General features: G+C 44.9%; 1 protein-coding gene across 11 annotated transcripts in view; it reads left to right on the plus strand.

The window, feature by feature from the left end:
• Positions 1–18433, plus strand: part of ATP8A2 (ATPase phospholipid transporting 8A2) — a 633649-nt gene that overhangs the window by 576134 nt on the left and 39082 nt on the right. For all 11 annotated transcript variants that reach the window (XM_006927173.5, XM_023250034.2, XM_019820599.3 and 8 more), the window contains exon 36: positions 13756–13847. In XM_006927173.5, the coding sequence (XP_006927235.1) occupies positions 13756–13847 (92 nt within the window). The remainder of the gene's footprint in view (positions 1–13755; positions 13848–18433) is intronic.

Below are 18433 nucleotides of genomic sequence, written 5' to 3' on the forward strand. Positions count from 1 at the left end.
ATTAAATCTAAATATCAATTTGGGAAGAATTAACATTTTTATTTTTATATATATTAATATTTATGTTGAGTATTCCAACCCATGAAAATTACATGTCTCTCCAATTATTTAGATCTTTGTTTTGTCAACATTGTGTAATTTTCAGTATATAAGTCCTGTATATATTTTGCTAGATTTACACCTAAGTATTTCTTTTTTTTTTTTGAACAAACATATATGCATCATATTTTTAATTTCAGGATTCACATGTCTATTTATAGTACATAGAAATACAATTTATTTCTGTGTGTTGGTCTCATAGCACGCAACCTTGCTGAACTCACTACTTCTGAGAGTTTGATATGTGTCTGTGTGTGTTTATATTTTCTTATCTATATTTATATTTCTTGGGATTTTCTAGACCATCACATCATCTGCAAATTGGAACATTTTTATTACTTCCTTTCTGATCCATATTCTTTTATTTCCTTTTCTTGCCATATTGCATTGGCTATAACTTTCAGCATTATTTGAATAAGAATGTGAGAATGGACAACCTTACCTTGCTTCCTATCTTAGGGGGAAAGTAGCAGTCTTTCATCATAAAATATGGTGTTAGCTGTGGAGTTGTTCTTTGTCAAGTTGGAGAAGATCCCCTTTATTCCTAATTTCCTAAGAGGTTTTGTTTTGTTTTTTAAATCATGAATGGGTGTTGAATCTTGTAAAATATTTTATCTGCAGCAACTGATATGATCATGTGCGGCTTTTTTCCTCTTTAGCTATTAATATGGTAGATTACATTGATTTTTATATATTGAACCAGTTTGCATCCCTGGAATAATGCCCACTTGTTCATGTTGTGTTATTCTTGTCATATATTGCTGAACTGAATTTACTAACATTTAGAAATTTTGCATCTATATTCATGCGAAATACTGGATTGTGGTTTTCTTTTTTTTTGTTATATCTTTAAATGGTTTTGATATCAGGATAGTAAGTGAATTAGAAAGAGTCCCCTCCTCTTTGATTTTCTGGGAAAGATTGTGTAGAATTTTTTAAATAATTCTTTAAAAGTTTATTTTTATTTATTTTGAGAGAGAGATAGAAAGCAGGAGAGAGGCAGAGAGAGAAGGAGACAGAATCCCAAGCAGGCTTCATGCTATCAGCACAGAGCCTAACGCAGGGCTCGAACTCACAAACCGTGAGGTCATGACCTGAGCTGAAATCAAGAGTTGGCCACTGAATTGATTGAGCCACCCAGGTGCCCCAAAGGTTTTGTAGAATTGATGTTAAGTCTTCTTTAAATATATTTGGTAGAATTCTCCAGTGAGAGTAGAATACAGCAGAATTCTCCATTTTATCTTTTGTTTTCTGTTCTGGTTTTCATTTCTCTGTTTTTTTTTCCTTCCTTCTTGTGGGTTATGTGAATGTTTTTTAGAATTCCATTTTGGGGGTGCCCAGGTGGCTCAGTTGCTTTGGCTGAGGTCATGATCTCACGGTTTGTGGATTCAAGCCCCACATCGGGCTCTGTGTTGACAGCTCAGAGCCTGGAGCCTGCTTCAGATTCTGTGTCTCCCTCTGTCTCTGTCCCTCCCCCATGCACATGTGCACTCTCTCTCTCTCTCTCTCTCTCTCTCTCTCAAAATAAAGAAACATTAAAAAATAAAATAAATAGAATTCTATGTTGATTTATCTGTCATATTTTTGAATGTGTCTCACAGTATAGATTTTTTTTACTAGTTCTGGGTATTATATATATACAATATATATATTATATATATGTATATATATATTACACACACACACACACACACACATAACTAGTCATAGTTTACTGGTGGTGTCATTTTACCAGTCTGAGTGAAGTACAGAAACGTTACCTCCTTTTACATTTCTTTACCCACCCCCATTTATAATATGCTTTTCTTAAAAATTTTTCTCTGTATACATTTAGAACCACATCAGACAGTGTGTAATTTGTGCTTTAACTTACTCAAATATAATTCGGGGAATTCAAGAGGAAAAGAAAAGCCCATTGTATTTACCCATATTTTTGCTTACCATGTTCTTTCTTTTTCCCTGATGCCCCAAGATTTCTTTTTTTTTTATCATTTCCTTTTCATTTCTGAAATTTCCGTTAGCTATTCTCGTAGGGCAGTTCTGATGGTGACAAATTCTCTTAGTGGCTTCCATTTGAGAATGTCTTGATTTCTTCATTCCTGAAAGATATCTTCACTGAGTGGACAGTTCGTTCCTTTCAACACTTGAAAAATATTATGCCACTTCTGGCCTCAGTAGTTTCTGGTGAGAAGTCCACTGTCATTCCAATTGGTTTTCCCCTACAGGTAAAGTAGCATTTACCTCGGGCTGCTTTTGAGATCTTTTCTTTGTCTGCAGTTTGAAGAAATGTGAAGAAAGAAATTTAATATAATCTATCTTGGGCTGGATTTTTTGGGGCTTGTCATATTTAGAATTTGTGCAGCTTCTTGAATCTGTAGGTTTATGTCTGTCACTAAATGTGGGAAGTTTTCAGCCTTTATTTCTTTCAGTGCTTTTTCAACCCCATTCTCCTTCTGCTCTCCTTCTAGGACTCTGAAGACATGCATGTTACTTCTTTTATTCTCACAGGTCCCCGAGACTCCGTTAGTTTTTTCCTCAGTCTATTTGCCTCTGTTACTCAGACTCCATCATTGCCACTGTTCTGTCTCCCTGTTTACAAACTCTTTCTTCCATCCCCTCCATCCCGCTCTTAAACCCATCCACTAAGTTTTTATTTGTTATTACATTTTTAAGTTCTAACGTTTATAACCGGTTCTCCTTTATATCTTCTTTTCTGAGGCTTTCTTCTTTTATTTTTCATTTGTTTTAAACATATTCCTAACTGCATGTCGAAGCATTTTTATTACGGCTGCTTTAATATCTTTGTCAGAGGATACCACAGTCTCTGTCGTCTTGATGTTGCCATCAGTTGATTTTTTTTTTTACATTCATTTTGACATCTTCCTGGTTCTTGGTGTGACACGCCACTTTCAAATGAAACGTACACATCTTAAGTATTAATTGTTCTGATGCTGGATCCTGCCAGGTAGAAGTACTCTAGACCCCCTACTCGACCTCTGTTGAAGCCTGCTGGGTGGGGATGGGAGTTCCTGCTGTCCGCATGACCTCCACTGACACTGCAAGGGATAGGTGAAGGGTGGGGAGGAGACAGGGGGTATGCCTTTGTTACTCCTGGGCAGGGATGAAAGTCCTGATTCTCTGTGAGGCTTCTTCTGACACAACCCCACTGAGGAGGAGAAAAAAATGCCTCCTTTTGCTAGGTGGGGCACAGAAGTTCATTCTTCTCATGTTGTCTCTGAAGATACCACTGGGGGCCAGAGACCTCATTGTCAGCTGACAAGGATGAAAGTCCCAGCTCCCTCCTTGATCTCCTCTGTTACCACCTCATAGGACATGCTGTTGCAGCCTCATAGGAGTGGAGGTCTAGGCTCCCCACTTGGTCTTTGCTGGCATGGATGGGAGTGAAGCCACAGGTTTTTTCTGTGGTGTTGGGCTAGAGTAGTATGATCATGGTCTGAAAGTTCTTTTGTCTTGCTAGGCTGCCCCTTTCCTGCTCCTTTGACTAGAGAAAACAGGCTTTTTTCTGGGCTTTTTTGGTTGCACCCATGGGCATTTCTGGGTTGCCAGACTTTTTAGCTCCAAATATGGGATCTGTGAGGCCAGAAGGAAACTGAGATTTCTCATGCCCCGAGGTTCCTAGCTGGTCTTCCTTCCAATTTCATCCAAGTTGCTATTTCAGGTGAAAGGACAGTGGGGCTGCCAGCTCCTGGTTTCTTTCTTTTTGAACTTTCCTTCCCACTTCACTGATTTATTTATCACTCCAGTTAGCAGACACAGTGGAAAAGGATCACATGTAACCTGGTTTTGCTTTCAGATCTTTTCAGTGTCCCCTGCCCCTTTTGTTAAAGGCTTCCCAGGCAGCTTTGTCCTTCAGCATGGTTGGCTTACGTGCATCACCTGTGTTCTAACCCAGGTGGTTGTTGACAGACAGATTCCATCTATCTTGAGCCTGCAAATCTGCTGTTGCCTCTTGCAAACTTATTGCTTGATTTAGTGCTACACCTCCTGGGAGGACAAACTTTTCTTTTTGAGAGAAAATCACCCAATCCACGTCATAGAAGAATGACATTTCGTCCAATACCCCAAACAGTCCCCTGGCCCCCACTTTCCAAAACTTTGGACAGAAGAAAATAAGCAACTTGTTAGTATAAGCCTTTCTTCCCTCCAGTTCCCAGTTGTGCTGGTCAGAGGAGACCTGAGACCAGAGAGGACAGGACAGATCTATCCTCTTATTTTTTTAATGGAATTTGTATTAAGTTAATTAACCTTGTGTCCTATCCTGTCCTCAGCCAGACTGTCTTTCAACTCTTCCATGTAATCTGAATTCTTAACAAAATACAACGTCCTGTCTCTGTAAAGGACACGGAGTTGTTTTGTTAGGTTTTGTTTCTGGCAGTGTCATCTAGAATTTGGAGGGGGCTTTCCTCCTCTGGAGGAGAATTGGGATTCTAGCATTTGTAGAGAACAATACAGAGGAATTCATCTCAGTTATTATTGGAAATCCCACTGCATCCTAGCCCAGTGTTGGGCATTGTGGACAGATGCAGAGACAAATGATAGAGACAAATAAGACCGCGAGAATAAGACAGACCAAATCAGTAAATACAGAGGACAAATGCAATTTTTTGTATGTAACCATGTCCTCTGTCCTCAGCCCTGGGTGGGTACTGTGAAAAACGCAGAGACAGTATAAGACTTGGTCCCTGAGAGAACAGACCCTGTGGTTGAACACTCAGAGGACGTGTTGGTGTTTCTAGGAATCACCCCTTAGGGCGCCTTCTCACCCTGCCTGTTCTCCCTGGGTTTCTACAGGCTGAGGAATCCGAAGTGGGATCTCTGGCTTGAATCTCTCTAGACCCCAATATCTCATGGCCCCCTAAATGCTTCAAAGGCAACTCAAAGCCTGACATCCAAAATTGGACTCATTGTCTTTCCTACTAAACCCATTCTTCTCCTGCATTTCCAACTGGATGATCAACAAGGAGTTCGCCATTGTTCAGGATGTAGCTTCAATGTTGATTCTTCTTGAAGCCTTCCTGAACTTTCTGCAAGTTATCACTCCTCAGTTTTAACGCTGTTGAGGCCCGTGTAATCTCCAGTTTGGTACTCATCACCTTTGCCATGATATGTGTCTACCCAGAGAGATCACCTCAGAGACTGTGAGCTTCATAAGGACAGGGACGGTGTCATAGGCGGCTTTGTTTCCAGCACTGGATCTCACACACAACAGGTGCAGCGTAATTGTTGAATGAAAAGAAGTCACGTTTGAAAAGTGGAAAGCGTATGGTTTGGCAGCAAGGAAGAAGGAGAATAATTTACTACCATTTAATGGAACAGGCTTTACAAAGGTCTCCTTGCTCCAGGGTCATCATTCCTATCTTACTGGAATCTTAGGCTAGAAAACCTATTTTGTTTTTATTCTTGTTATTTTCCCTCATTACACTGGTCTGTTTAACTAAGGCAAAGTTTTTGATCCTACAAAGGCCTAAGTAGGTCTGGAATGCACTTGAGCCTAAAAGGTTCTTAGCTTCTGATGTTCAGATTATAAGGCGTAAAGTAAGTTACCAATTGAGGCTATGAAATCTCATTCTCTAGGGCGCCTTAAAAATAGGTTAGAGTTTCAGTGGTCTGATAGATTGGTAGATGTTTAGCCTTACCTGAAGGAAAAGGAACTTTGGACTAGCTGTTTTCTTGAAGAACCTGTCAGATTTATGTTTTGAATGTGGTCCAGCACTAATTTAAAAATAAGTTTCTAAAAATACATATTTGTTTTTGGCTTTGTACGCCAGCTGCAATTCCTAGCAGCTGTAACTACTGACAAGATCTAAAAACAGATTTGCAATTATTTGCTCTGTTCTCCATGTTCCTGCTCTTTGGCAGTTATGCATGGGTGATTTTTGCAGGAATAGCCTCCTGACAGAAATGTGGACATGAGGGTTTGTTATTCCCCAACATAATGCTTCTCAGCTCCCCGCTCCTTCCTAAACTGCTCAGTTTTTGAGACAGGAGCACACCTCCCCCTCTAGGATATGTCAGCTTCTAAACAGAGCCTGCCTATATGGAGTTGTGTGAGGTTGGGTTTCACCATCATTACCGGGGAGGCACCAAGAACGCACGCTCCGTTGGTAAATTTATGTTTACGTGTACCTTTCCTATCGGTAAGTCTCGGTCAGCGTGCGTGCTTCAGCGAGGACAGGACACTATCAAAGAACACACGTTGACTCCAGGATCCCCCACTGTGGGAGAAGTAAAATGTGAAGATTGCATCATTACCAACAGCTCAGGCAGTGGGAGGGAATTTACTCCAATTCAGGACCCATTCCCTCTCCTTTTTAACTGAAATTTCTTTTTTTTTTTTAAGTTGTGATGAAATTCACACAGTGTGAAATTTACCATTTTAAAGTGTACAATTCAGTGGCATTTAGGACATTTACAGTGTTGTGCAACCATCACCATTATCTACTTCTAGAATGCTTCCACCTCCCCAAAGGAAACCTTATGTGGTTTAAGCAGTCATTCCCCATTTCGCTCCCCTGCCTACCCACCCGATACTCTCCGGCAACCACTACTCTACTTTCCGTTTACGTACTGGTCTATTCTGGATCTCATATAGTCATGCAATACGTGGCCTTGTGGGCTTGACTTCTTTCAATTACCATAATGTCTTCAAGCCTTATCCCTGTGGCAGTATGTCCCTCAGCACTCGATTCCCTTTCGTGGCTGAGTAATAGTCCGCTGTATGGAATATACAAAGTTTTGTTTCCATTCATCAGTTGATAGACATCTGGATTGTTTCCATCTTTTGGCTGTTGTGAATAATGCTGCTGTAGATATGGGTGTACAGGTATCTGTTTAAGACCATTTCCATTTCCTTTTTTTTGAAAGTATATGTTGGAGTGGAATGGCTGTGTGATGCAGTCTTCTGTGTGGAACTTCAGTGGCTGCACCATTTTATAACCACACCAGTAACGTGCTAGGGTTCCAACTTCTCCACACCCTCTCCAAAACATGGTACTTTCTGTTTGTTTGTTTGCTTGCTTGCTTGCTTGTTTTATAATTATAGCCATCCTAGTAGATAGTAAGTGCTATCCCTTTGTGGTTTTGACTTGTATTTCCCTAATGACTAATGACGTTGAGTATCTTTTCATACATATGCTTTTGGCCATTGTATTTAGTCTTTGGATAAATGTCTTTTTAAGTCCTTTGCCCATTTTGTAACTGCGTTGTTTGTCTTTTTTGTTGTTGAGTTTTGGGGATTATTGATATATTCTGGATACTAGACCCTCATCAGATATGTGATTTGCAAATACTTTCTCTCATTTGGGGTTGCCTTTTGACTTTCTTGATAATGTCCTTTGATGACCAAAAAGATTTTAATTTTGATGAAGTCCAATTTATTTTTCCTTTTGTTGCCTGTGCTTTGGGTTCATATCCATGAAACCATTGCCAAATCTCAGGTCATAAAGATTTACTCTTTTGTTTTCTTTAAGGAATATATAGGAATATATATAGTTTTCACTCTTATATTTAAGTCTTTGATCCGTTTTTAGTTCACTTTTGTGTATGATTGCAGGTAAGGGCCCAACTTCATCCTTTTGATGTAGAAATTCAGTTGTTCTAACACCATTTGCTGAACAGACTATTCTTTCCTCATTAAATGGTCTTGATAACTTAGCCAAAAATCTAGGCTCTTAATTACATCACAATGATTTATGTGTCTATCTTTATGCCAGTGCCACACTGTTTTTATTACCATAGCTTTAAAATTTTTTTATGTTTTATTTATTTTTGAGAGAGAGACAGAGACAGAGCATGAGTGGGGGAGGGGCAGAGAGAGAGACACGCACACAGAATCTGAAACAGGCTCCAGGCTCTGAGCTGTCAGCACAGAGCACAACACGGGGCTTGAACTCGGAAACGAGCTCATGACCTAGGCTGAAGTCGGACGCTTAACCAACTGAGCCACCCAGGCACCCCACCATAGCTTTATGTTAAGTTTTAAAATCAGGAAGTGTGAGTCCCATAATTTTTTTTTCAAGATTATTTTGGCAATTTGGGGTCCCTGTGGATCTTAGGACAATTTTTTCCATTTCTGCAAAAAAAGACTGTTGGAATTTTGCCTGTTTTGATTAGAATTTCCAACAAATTCATCAGATAGAAGTGGTGAATGCAGGCTTCCTTTGTTTTGTTCCCGGTCATAGAGAGATAGGTTTCAGTCTTTCACCATTGACTATGATGTTAGCTGTGGGTTTTTCATAAATGAAAAGGACTTTATGTGTTGTGTTGAGGAATTTCCCTTCTATTCTCAGTTGCTGAGTAATTTTATTATGAAAGGGTGTTGGTTTTGTCACATGCTCTGTCTGCACCAATTGAGATGATCACGTGGTATTTTTCCTTCATTGTATTAATGTATGGTATATTGATTGATTTTTGTATGTTGAACCAGCCTTGCATTCCTGGGATAAATCCCATTTGATCATGGTGTGTAATCCTTTTATTACACTAATGGATTTAGTTTGCCAGAGTTTTCTTGAAGATTCTCTCTCCTTTTTTAAACCAAGATCTCATAGATATAAATTGTCTTTCCTTGTACTAATTTGTACTTCGTTTTTCTTTTCTTCCCATTATTCAAAATTAACCAAATATTTGGTTGTGTTTCCTTCACCTTTTTTCCAACGTCTTTGTGAGTATATAGCTTCCAAATTATGCATGGATGATAGAATACCATAAAGGGCAAATGTTATTATCATCCCTTTCTATCTTGAGTTTTTTCAACATTATTGTTCAGCATTTTTTTTTATTTATTTATGTGAGAGAGACAGAGACAGTGTGAGTGGGGAAGGGGCAGAGAGAGAGGGAGAGAGAAGCAAGCTCCATGCTGCCAACACAGAGCCTGATGTGGGGCTCCAACCCACAAAACTGTGAGATCATGACCTGAGCCAAAACCAAGAGTCGGACGCTTAACCAACTGAGCCACCCAGGTGCCCTTTCCTGAGAAGTTTTAATAATTGTCAGTAATAATGCTTTTTTCTTCTGCAAAGAAGAAAATGGGAAATGGGGAAAGTACTATTACTTGACATTTCAACTTTGGAGCACATAGAGAAGCCAGTGGTCAGACATCTCCACTAGAGTGTTTTATGAGCTCTCAGACCCTTTTCATCACCTAAACCTTTGTCGAATCTGCCACTTTAAGGGTCTCCAGAAAAGGTTGTTTCTGAGGATAGCGAAGCTTGAGAAAGAACAGTTCTGTGATCATGTTTTGTAGCCATAATGTTTTCCAGTAATTGGGTCAGGGGAATATAAATTATTCACAGAAACCAGATAAAGTCAATATGGTAGACTGAGCTGACTCAGGACTTTTCCAGATGCATAGAAATGCTCAGTGAAATATGAACAAAGAAAGGCTTTTAATACATAATCAACTTCAAATGGAACACAGAAACCTAGGTGCCAAAACAGAGAGACGCAAAAGCCAGTAGGCCAAGAGGGAGATAAAGCTGAAGAGGGGGTATCAGACTGCATAAAAGGCTCAGGGACTGAAGGTTCAGAGACTAATATAGGGAAAGGAGATAAAACCTCAGTCCCCAGTGAGATAGAACTCAATGCATAAAGCTACAGATTTTGTAGGGCTGCTATTTTAATGAAACAGAAACGAGAAACATTTTACTCACTAGATTGACAAAGCAGCAATGGGGAAGACAGAATTACCCACCAGAAACTGGAAGCCCATGCTTATGTATGAGGTCCAATTTTAGACTCTTCCCAATGCGATGGGAGCTAAGCTAAGATAATATAAAAATTGATGCAACCCACAGGACCCTGGCAGAGGCAAAAGAAAATCATTCTGAAGCATGACTTCATAACTAGAGCACACACAGTAAAGGAACCACAGTGACGGTGGGTCATGGAATACTGCAGACATTTATTGGCTCTCCACACCCCCAAGAACTGGATATGTAAGGAATGTCTGAACAAACCTATAAAATACTGGGGAAAGAAGATGTGGAAAGAGTAAAACAGTATGTGAGAACAGGTGGATCTAGAAGATAAATAAACTCTTGTAGACATGAGAAGGGTTCTAATTTCAATTAAAGCATGCCAGTCAGTTTAATGATGGTTCAGGTAAAACCAAAGAAAGAAAGGAAATGGAAAACGTAGAGGAGACGTAGAGATGTGGAAGATAGGATTATATATATAAGAAGATCCTGGATAAGAAAAAAACAGAGAACCGGGGACAGGCAGGACTCAAAGTGTTTTCCATACATGAAGATAAACTTCTGAGTTGTAGTGACTTTCCAGGTCTCAGCAGCTGAGCAGATTTAAAAACACATTTGGGCGCCCGGACGGCTCAGTCGGTTCAGCTTCGGACTCTTGATTTCGGCTCAGGTCATGATCTCCCAGTTCGTGAGTTCGAGTCCTGCATGGGGCTCTATGCTGTTGGTGTGGAGCCCGCTTGGGATGCGCTCTCTCTCCCTCTCTGCCCCTCCCCCACTCACATGCTCTCTCGCACTCTCAAAATATTTTGGAAAACACAAATCTACGTCTAGTCGTACTAAGTGTCGTAACAAAACTGCAGAACACCAAGGACAGAGTAATTATAAAAGTATCTAGAAGGAAAAAGACTATCTGCAAAGAACTGGTCCTCTAAATGAGTAGATAATTAAAAAGAATGTAAGAAAGGAGAAAGGGAGTGAAGAAAAATGTGATGCATGAGAAGCCGAAAATAAATGACCCTCCTTAGATATATTTTAAAACATGATGAAGTGTTAGTTGTGATGCATATGTACGTAAAACAAAAGTACGAAATAGAGATGTAAGACTATTTCTGATTTATTATAAGAGAGGGGGAATAATGGGGTCTGGGAGGAGGGCAACGGACTTCGTATTTGAAATTTTATTCTTTTGTTCACATTTGAAGTAGGGGCGCCTGGCTGGCTCAGTTGGAGGAGCATGTGACTCTTGGATCTCAGGGCGTGAGTTCGAGCCCCACATTGGGTGTGGAGATTACTAAAAAAATAAACAAACTTAAAAAAATTTTTTTGAAGTCATTCTCACAACCAGGACAGGACTTGGTGCAGGAGTGCAAATGAGGTACCACGTCTGAGTATGTGAAAGTCGTAAGTCAAGCTAACAAATAGCCATATACCTTGATTAATACACCTTCATAAAGACTGTGGTGTTTTGTGATTCCCAGATTCTCTGGCGTTTTGGAGCCAGAAAGTCATGGCATGGGAAAGAGTTTGCTGCCCTGTGCCCTCCCCCCACCCTCCCAACCCCAGCTCAAGGGGTCCCGCACTTAAGGGGGTTTACTTACACGCATGAGTTTGGGCATCACTATCCATACACATCCGATGCAAAAACCCACCCATTGGCCACCCGCAGACCTAGGAGTGCGAATGCTGGCTCTGAGGTCTGCTTTTAGGAGGATAGTTTGGCCTTGGATGCCAGCTTGGAGAGGTGTCCCTCAACAGGAACTTCTGGGGTCCCAAACCCCTGGGGTGGAGGACAGGCATGGACTCTGGGTGGACATGTCCCGCTGGCCCTATGGACCCTTTGCCACGTGGGAGGAAGGGCTGCAGGACGGAGTGGGTCCCTCTAAAACAAGGGGTCAAGCGGTCAAGCAGAGGAGCTCCATTTTCTAAAGCTGAGCAGGTGGGTGGACATTCGCTGTACTAGTAGTCCCTATGTGTTTGGAGTGTCTTGTTATAAAGAGAGCGAGAAGAATGCACCATTTCACAAGGGAAAGAGGGACATCTGTCGAGCCCGAAGGCAGGGGCAGGAACACTGCCAGCAGAGCATCCTGTGACCTTTGTATTTGCTACAGCTGAGTCTGTTTCCTCACCTGCCCAGGGAGAGACCCGGATGTGTGACTTCCCACTTGCATGGTCCTGTGAAGTTCTCATTCGCCCCATCACTAGGCAGCACCTTCCACGGAGGAATCCTGGCCAGTGCTGGGTCACACAGGGAGGACGGCCTTTCATTTCCTCCCCCACGTCCTAAAAGCAGCCAGCACAGGGAGCCCCGGGCACACTCACAGGCTCCTCCTCGTGCATCTGCTCCTCTCTGCCTTGTCCGGGCTGTTGCTCAGCAGAGCCCAGTGAGATTAATTTGGCCCGTGGAAGAAAAGGCCATGAGAGAATGGAAAGCCGGTGCCAAGGGATAGAAAAGGTGTTTTTCCTCATCAGCCATCATGCATTTTGCCAAGCTTAGCTAGCCGAGGCTCACCTCCAATTGGTGATGAACAAACATTGTCCTTTCAACTGACGTAATCAGAAAACGTTCTCTTCTGGAAACTCAAATGCAAAAGGAACTTCAGCTCAGATAACTACTGAGAATACCTTGGGCCCCACTCCTCCTTCAAGGCCCTTGAGTTGCTGTGAGGTCGACTCCTGTCAGGAGACCATGGTCTTCAGGCTCGAGGCTCATAGACATGGGATGAGGGGGATGTACTCGGACGGCCCGTGGCCGCAGCTCCTCAAAAAACTTCTGTGCCCTCACATTCCCACAAACGGCAGATCGGGGCGTATTTGTTTGCTAGGGTTGCCGTCACAAAGTACCACAGACTGGGTGACTTAGCAGAAATTTGTTTTCTCGCTTCTGGAGGCCAGAAGTCCAAGATCAAGGTGTTGGCAGTGTTGGCTCCTTCTGAGGTCTCTCCCGCTGGCTGGTAGATAGATGGCTGTCTTCCTTGTCTTCAGACGGTCTTCCTTCTGTGTGTCTGGGTCCTAATCTCCTCTCCTTAAGAGGACACCAGTCGTGTTGGATTAAGCCCACCCTAGCGACCTCATTTAACTTAATCGCCTCTTTAGAGACCCTGTCTCCAAATACAGTCCCATCCCGAGATTACTGGGGGTTAGGATTGCAACGTAAGAATTTGGGGGGATCGCAGTTCAGCCCATATCAGAGGGCATTGGCAAACTCCCACACACCAGGAACCTCCTGGGGCAAGCAAAGTGACCTCGTAATGGTGAGAAATCAAAGCCCTTTGGCCTACCTGGGCAACTTTGAAGCACCCCCTTCTGCTTTATCAGAATAAACAAAAGCTACCCCAGAGGACCGCTCCGTATTTCCTTACAGCGGTGGCAACCTTGGAGGGAACCCTTTCAGGAAAGGCGAGAAGAGCTCCTAATCCTCATGTGTTCCAAGAAAATTCACCTTGACTTTCAAAATAATAATCAGGTTGTGCAGAAAGAAATCAGTCTCTTGCGGGGGCCCCAAGGCACCTCCGGGAGGCTCTCGTCCTGGTATATTTTACTGGCTCAGGGAGAGGCGGCTGCAGGTGGGACTAAGGCTTTTAAGGCATTTACCATAGAAACAGATCACTGCTTGCAGAAGTGTTCTGGAAAGCCAAGGGTGTGCCTGGTATGAAAGGGCACTTGCGGTGCACTTCAATTAAGAGGCAGGCCGCGTTCAGAGGCGTTACGTACAGGACAGACTGGAAACAGAGCGCCTTTCAGAAGAGGGAGCAGTGCACTCAGGGTGTCGAGATAGCATCTACTGTAAATAATAGAGCTGCTGGCCAAACTGGACATTTTTCTTGACATGAGGAAGCCTTTTCCCCCGGTCTCTTTTATTTTGAAACCTAAAGTCACTGGGTGAGGCATTTTGAGAGGCATCCACATGAACCGGGACTGACCGAGTTTGATCCACCTGCAGGATGAATGAACGTGACCGCCTACTGAGGAGGCTCAGCAGGAAGACGCCCCCCACACTCTTCCGAGGAGGCTCCCTCCAGCAGTGTGTCCCCCGTAAGTAGCCCTCACCCCCTTCCGGTCAGCCAGACCCCAGTGACGCAAGGAAGGCGGAGGCTTCATTAAAGCATGCTGGTGCTAAGAGGGACGGAGACGCTTGCCAAGCCGGAGCCCCACATTTGGACGTGGAATTTGTGCATTTGGCTCCGGGCGAGTAAGCTGGAGTCTAGGTAGTGCCCTGGGACCCAATCAAATGCCTGAATGACAGAACCCTGAAACTTAAAATCCTGATGTGCTCGAGATCCTTCTGTCAGCCTCCCAGTAGGATTTTGTTCTAAGGCTCAAGTGATATGATTTTTGAATCATTTCCCCCAAAGATAGCAATGTGCACTCTTTTATTTCATATTAGCATGTTAATTAAAACAATGACGATCACCGGGGGGAAAAAAAATCTCTGTTCTCTTCCCAGGAAGGCTGCCTCTGCCTCTAGCGCTGGTGTCCCCACTCAACACCAGAGGCCAGGCCTGATTTCTGCTGAGGCACCTGACCCAGGCAGGGGTCAGTGGGGGTGTGCCAGACCCCAGAGGAAGGGTGGGAGGCCACGAAAGAGACACGGGTGGCACAGCTCACGAGGTTGTAGGCCTATTTCAACAATCCAGCCACTTGGCTCGCCGCTGAGAGGTGTTATTAGCACAGGTTTCCTTGGGCCGGAGGGGACGTCACCTGCCTTCCCCAAGGCGAAGCCTGTTGGCACCTGTCGTCTGTCACCTGCTTCTGCCCCTCTGAACCCCGCCTCTTCTCCCAGCACCCCCTCTCTCGCACATCACTTACCATCTCTTCAGCTGACACGTCTCTTGCTTCCATTCTCTCCCCGAGTTGTTCAGGAGGGAACAGGAATGGTTTAGGAGAAGTGGAGAATTGTTGTGTCCGTAGTAACAGGTATTGAGGGTCTGTTTCAGGCTCCCCTGAGCTGCACCCATCAACAGATCTTCACAGACTTTCCAACAGAGAGAAGGACAGGGATGGACTCCCCTCCTCACTTTCCCACATGGAACACCAAGTTCCCTGTGGTGCCTCACGTGCCGCCCGTCCTGCCCCAGGAAGCAGGCAGTGTCCGCCCCGAGAGCACTCGGCAGAGGCTCAGGCCGCTACAGTAACTGGCGAGCAAGGCCCAGCGATCTGGGTCACAGCCATTGTCTCTCTGATCCAGGAGAGAGGTTGAGTCAGGAGGCTTGATGGCGTGGTCCAGAGAGCGAGGTCTGCAGGGTCCCGCTTCTGGAGCTGGACTGCCTGGGGGTCCTGTCCCAGCAATGTCACTTTTTTTGTGTGACCTTACATCTCTGTGTCTACATCTGTAAAATGGAGATGATGTAAGAACTGGGTTCGGGGGAAGAATTAAATGAGATGGTTTATACCAAGTGCCTAGAACAGTGCCTGACACTACGGAGTCCAATAGAGGTGAGGTATTACTGGTTTTTTCTGCCACTAGGTGAGTAACTTTGGGCAAGTTACATATTTCTCTAAACTTCTGTTTCCTCCACTGGGGGAACAAAAGAATTATAATAATATACGTCTTACACACCCTCTGTGAGGCTTCAGGATGATGTGTGTAAAGCAGCTCTCTGTAGCAGGCACAGAGAAAATGGGTACGGATTCTGTAAATGATGATGTCTGGGCCCCACTGCTTCTCTAATAAATGTTTCAGAATAACCCGAGAAAGACTCTATGTGATGCCTATATTGAGATCAAAGATCAAGTAAGAACTTTTGCAGAAGAGTCATAAAATATCCTACAACTGCTGAACGTTTTTCTTAACTCTCGGCATTTTGAAGGACAAAAGAAAATTCTAAGGAACAAGTACAAGGAATTAAAAAAAAGACCTCTAAAGTCACGGCACGTTTTAAAAACACCCAGCAACTAATAGCAAGAAACCGATCGGTAACAGAACATTCTGTCAGTAACAGCTAGAGAAGGCCATCGAGCTGTGAGAAGTGGTCCTGGCCTGCGAGAAGGTCTGCGTTCTCCTCTTGGCCTCTGCTCGCCCGCCCTGGGTCTGTCCGTCAGCTGTCTTGGCCCTGTCTTCCCAGGAAACTGGAAGGAAAACTCTCATCTTGGCGGGATTTTTAGTTCCTTACAGGCCACCGACACGCGGTATTGATAACTGAGATCAGCGTTTTCCTACAGTCTAATTTCCTTGTCATCCGCAAATGGGCTACCCCCATTTCTGTCGCTTTCAGGGAATTTCTACTTTCATGAAGATGTTTTATCAGAGCTACTTAAGGGGAGTTTTATTCCAAAATAATTTTTAAAAAATGACATGATTTTATGGGTTTCACCAAATGTTCTACCAGAACACAAAACAACTAAGATGCTCCCCTACCCTTCCAACTCCTCTCACCTACCCCGTTCTGCCCCCAGACTCTGGCTGTGGCTGAGCATTTAAGGAGCAGATGCCTTGGGAAGCCAGCCAGGGGAAGTTTATGAGTGGGGTCCATCCAGAGCTTTCCCCACGGCCCCATCATTACTTTCTGGCGCTCGGGACTTCCTGACAGATGGAGCAAATCGGGAGAGGCTAAGGGTTGGAGGCTTCCTCTGAGCTCCCCATTTGGATGCAAATGGCGGCTACTTGTTCATCGGACAGAAGCTGGTGACCTGATGGGGCATCTTTATTGGGCTGAGGGGTGCGGGCTGGGCGGGCAGAGGCTCGTTGGGTGGTGATAGTCCCTGTGGCCCCACTAAACACTTTTCCCCTCACGGCCCTCGCTCCCGCCAGGCCTGGTTTCTGAGAAGACCATATTGTTGTCTGTAGGAGGGGGACACCCCTGCCCCAGGGTAGCCTTCCCAGGCCACCCTCCATTCCTTCTTGAGTTACACGGCTCACTTCATGTCTCTGTTGAGGCCAAGAAAGTCTAGTGAAGAAGGTCTTAGTGCGTCACGTTCTAGAAACATGGTAGATGCAACCCATGGGAACTGCGGGACAAGCCCTCGGGGAGTGGCCTCTGGGCGCTCAGCCGACCCTGGGAGAAGAGATTTGCTACTGGACCAGAAGGTCCTCTCGGATGGACACCTGGAAGCCCTTCCCAGTCTGGAGTGGAGGGGGAATCCTGCCGGAAGGCCTTGTGCCAGTGAGACAAATACAAGCCAAGGATGCCTTACAGCTCCAAGCTACGTCTGTGTCCCAGTAGGCATGGGCAGGATATGAATGAAAAACAGAATAAGTAAGACAAGGCTTTTGCTCTTTGCACTTGAGCAAGGAGCAGACAATTCCACATGCTAAGATAACTTTCCCAAAAGGACACTTCCAAACAACGTTTCCGTGTCTCAAAAAGTCCCCTTCATTTCTTCCTCTCCACCAGGCACCTCCCCCCTCCAAAAAGCACATCAAAAAAGACGGGTAGCAGTTGTTCTACTCAGATGGATTGTTGAGACTGCCTCCGTTCTTTTCTGGAATGGAGGTAGAGGCTTCCTCCAGTGGTGCTGAGTGTGAATCGGCCCTGAACGAAGACGAGCGTTCTGTGGCCTGGCTGTAGTTCGCCATGGACACGCCTGGCACCCATGTGGAGGGTTAGAGCTCTGAGGACACTTGGACCTCATCTGGTCCAGGCCCTTTATTTTACAGAACAGTCAACTAAGAAGACCCAGAGAGCTTAACCCATGGTCCTGTGGCCACGTTACTGCTACGCAAGGACTAGAACCATCCTCTGCCTCAGGCCCTGGGCCTCAGGATCCAAGATGGAAGCAGTGCAGGTGAGAAAGCCGCCATCGGGGTGGACAGCTCACTGGCCACCTGCCTGCCACCAGACGGGCTCGGGAAGAGCACTGACAGGGCGCTCCCATTGCTTGGGATCAGAGCCACTTCTGCCGGGTTGACGAGCATCCGCCTGGGGTGTCACGGCAGGCCACCGACAAGGGCTGCGTGGCCCCCTCAGGAAAACATGGGATGTTGACTAGAAACGTTCCTGTTAAAAGACCGGAGAGTGAAAAGTATCCAAGTTGACCACAGAACACACAGCCTTGTGACCGGAGGAGACGGTGTTATTGGCTAGATTTTGCTTTGAAACATCCCACGGCAAGGTGTCTGGTCTCAGACTGCAGTCAAAGAGCCGCACAAAGAGCACCTTGTGCTGGAGGGGCCTCAGCACCTGGGAGGGAGAGAGGGAGCCGCCCCTCGGAAGCTGGGCAAGGGACGTCTCCTCTCCCCTGGCCCTCACCAGTCAAGCAACTCACTCGGAGGAAACCTAAGTCAGAAGAATGGAGGAGAGAGGAGGCATTTCCTCTTCAGGTCCCGTGAAGCCGCTGAAGCCTCCTTGTGTGGAAAGCCAGCATGAGAAAGTTCAAGTGCCCTGCACCCAGCACCCCCAGGGCCTCCCTCCCCAGGCCCGCTCCTGCATTCCAGCCCAGGGACCCCGCCTGCTCTTGGACCCCGCAAGATGGGGCTCACGCCAGCCGCCACATGGTGTGATGTTTTGGTTTGCGGATTTGGTTTTGTTAGAGATGGAGGTGAGCCAGTGGAAGAAAGCCCCCCCCCCCCCTCCCGTGGAAGATTCCTTTCGGTTCTTATCCTTCCCTAGTTCTCCCTGCACTCCCACCCGCCCCTGCTGTCCAGCCCATGTCCTTAGCTGCCTCCCGGGCCACCTGTGCAG

Source organism: Felis catus, chromosome A1 (genome assembly GCF_018350175.1).
Source record: "Felis catus isolate Fca126 chromosome A1, F.catus_Fca126_mat1.0, whole genome shotgun sequence".
Classification (NCBI taxonomy): Eukaryota; Metazoa; Chordata; class Mammalia; order Carnivora; family Felidae; genus Felis; species Felis catus.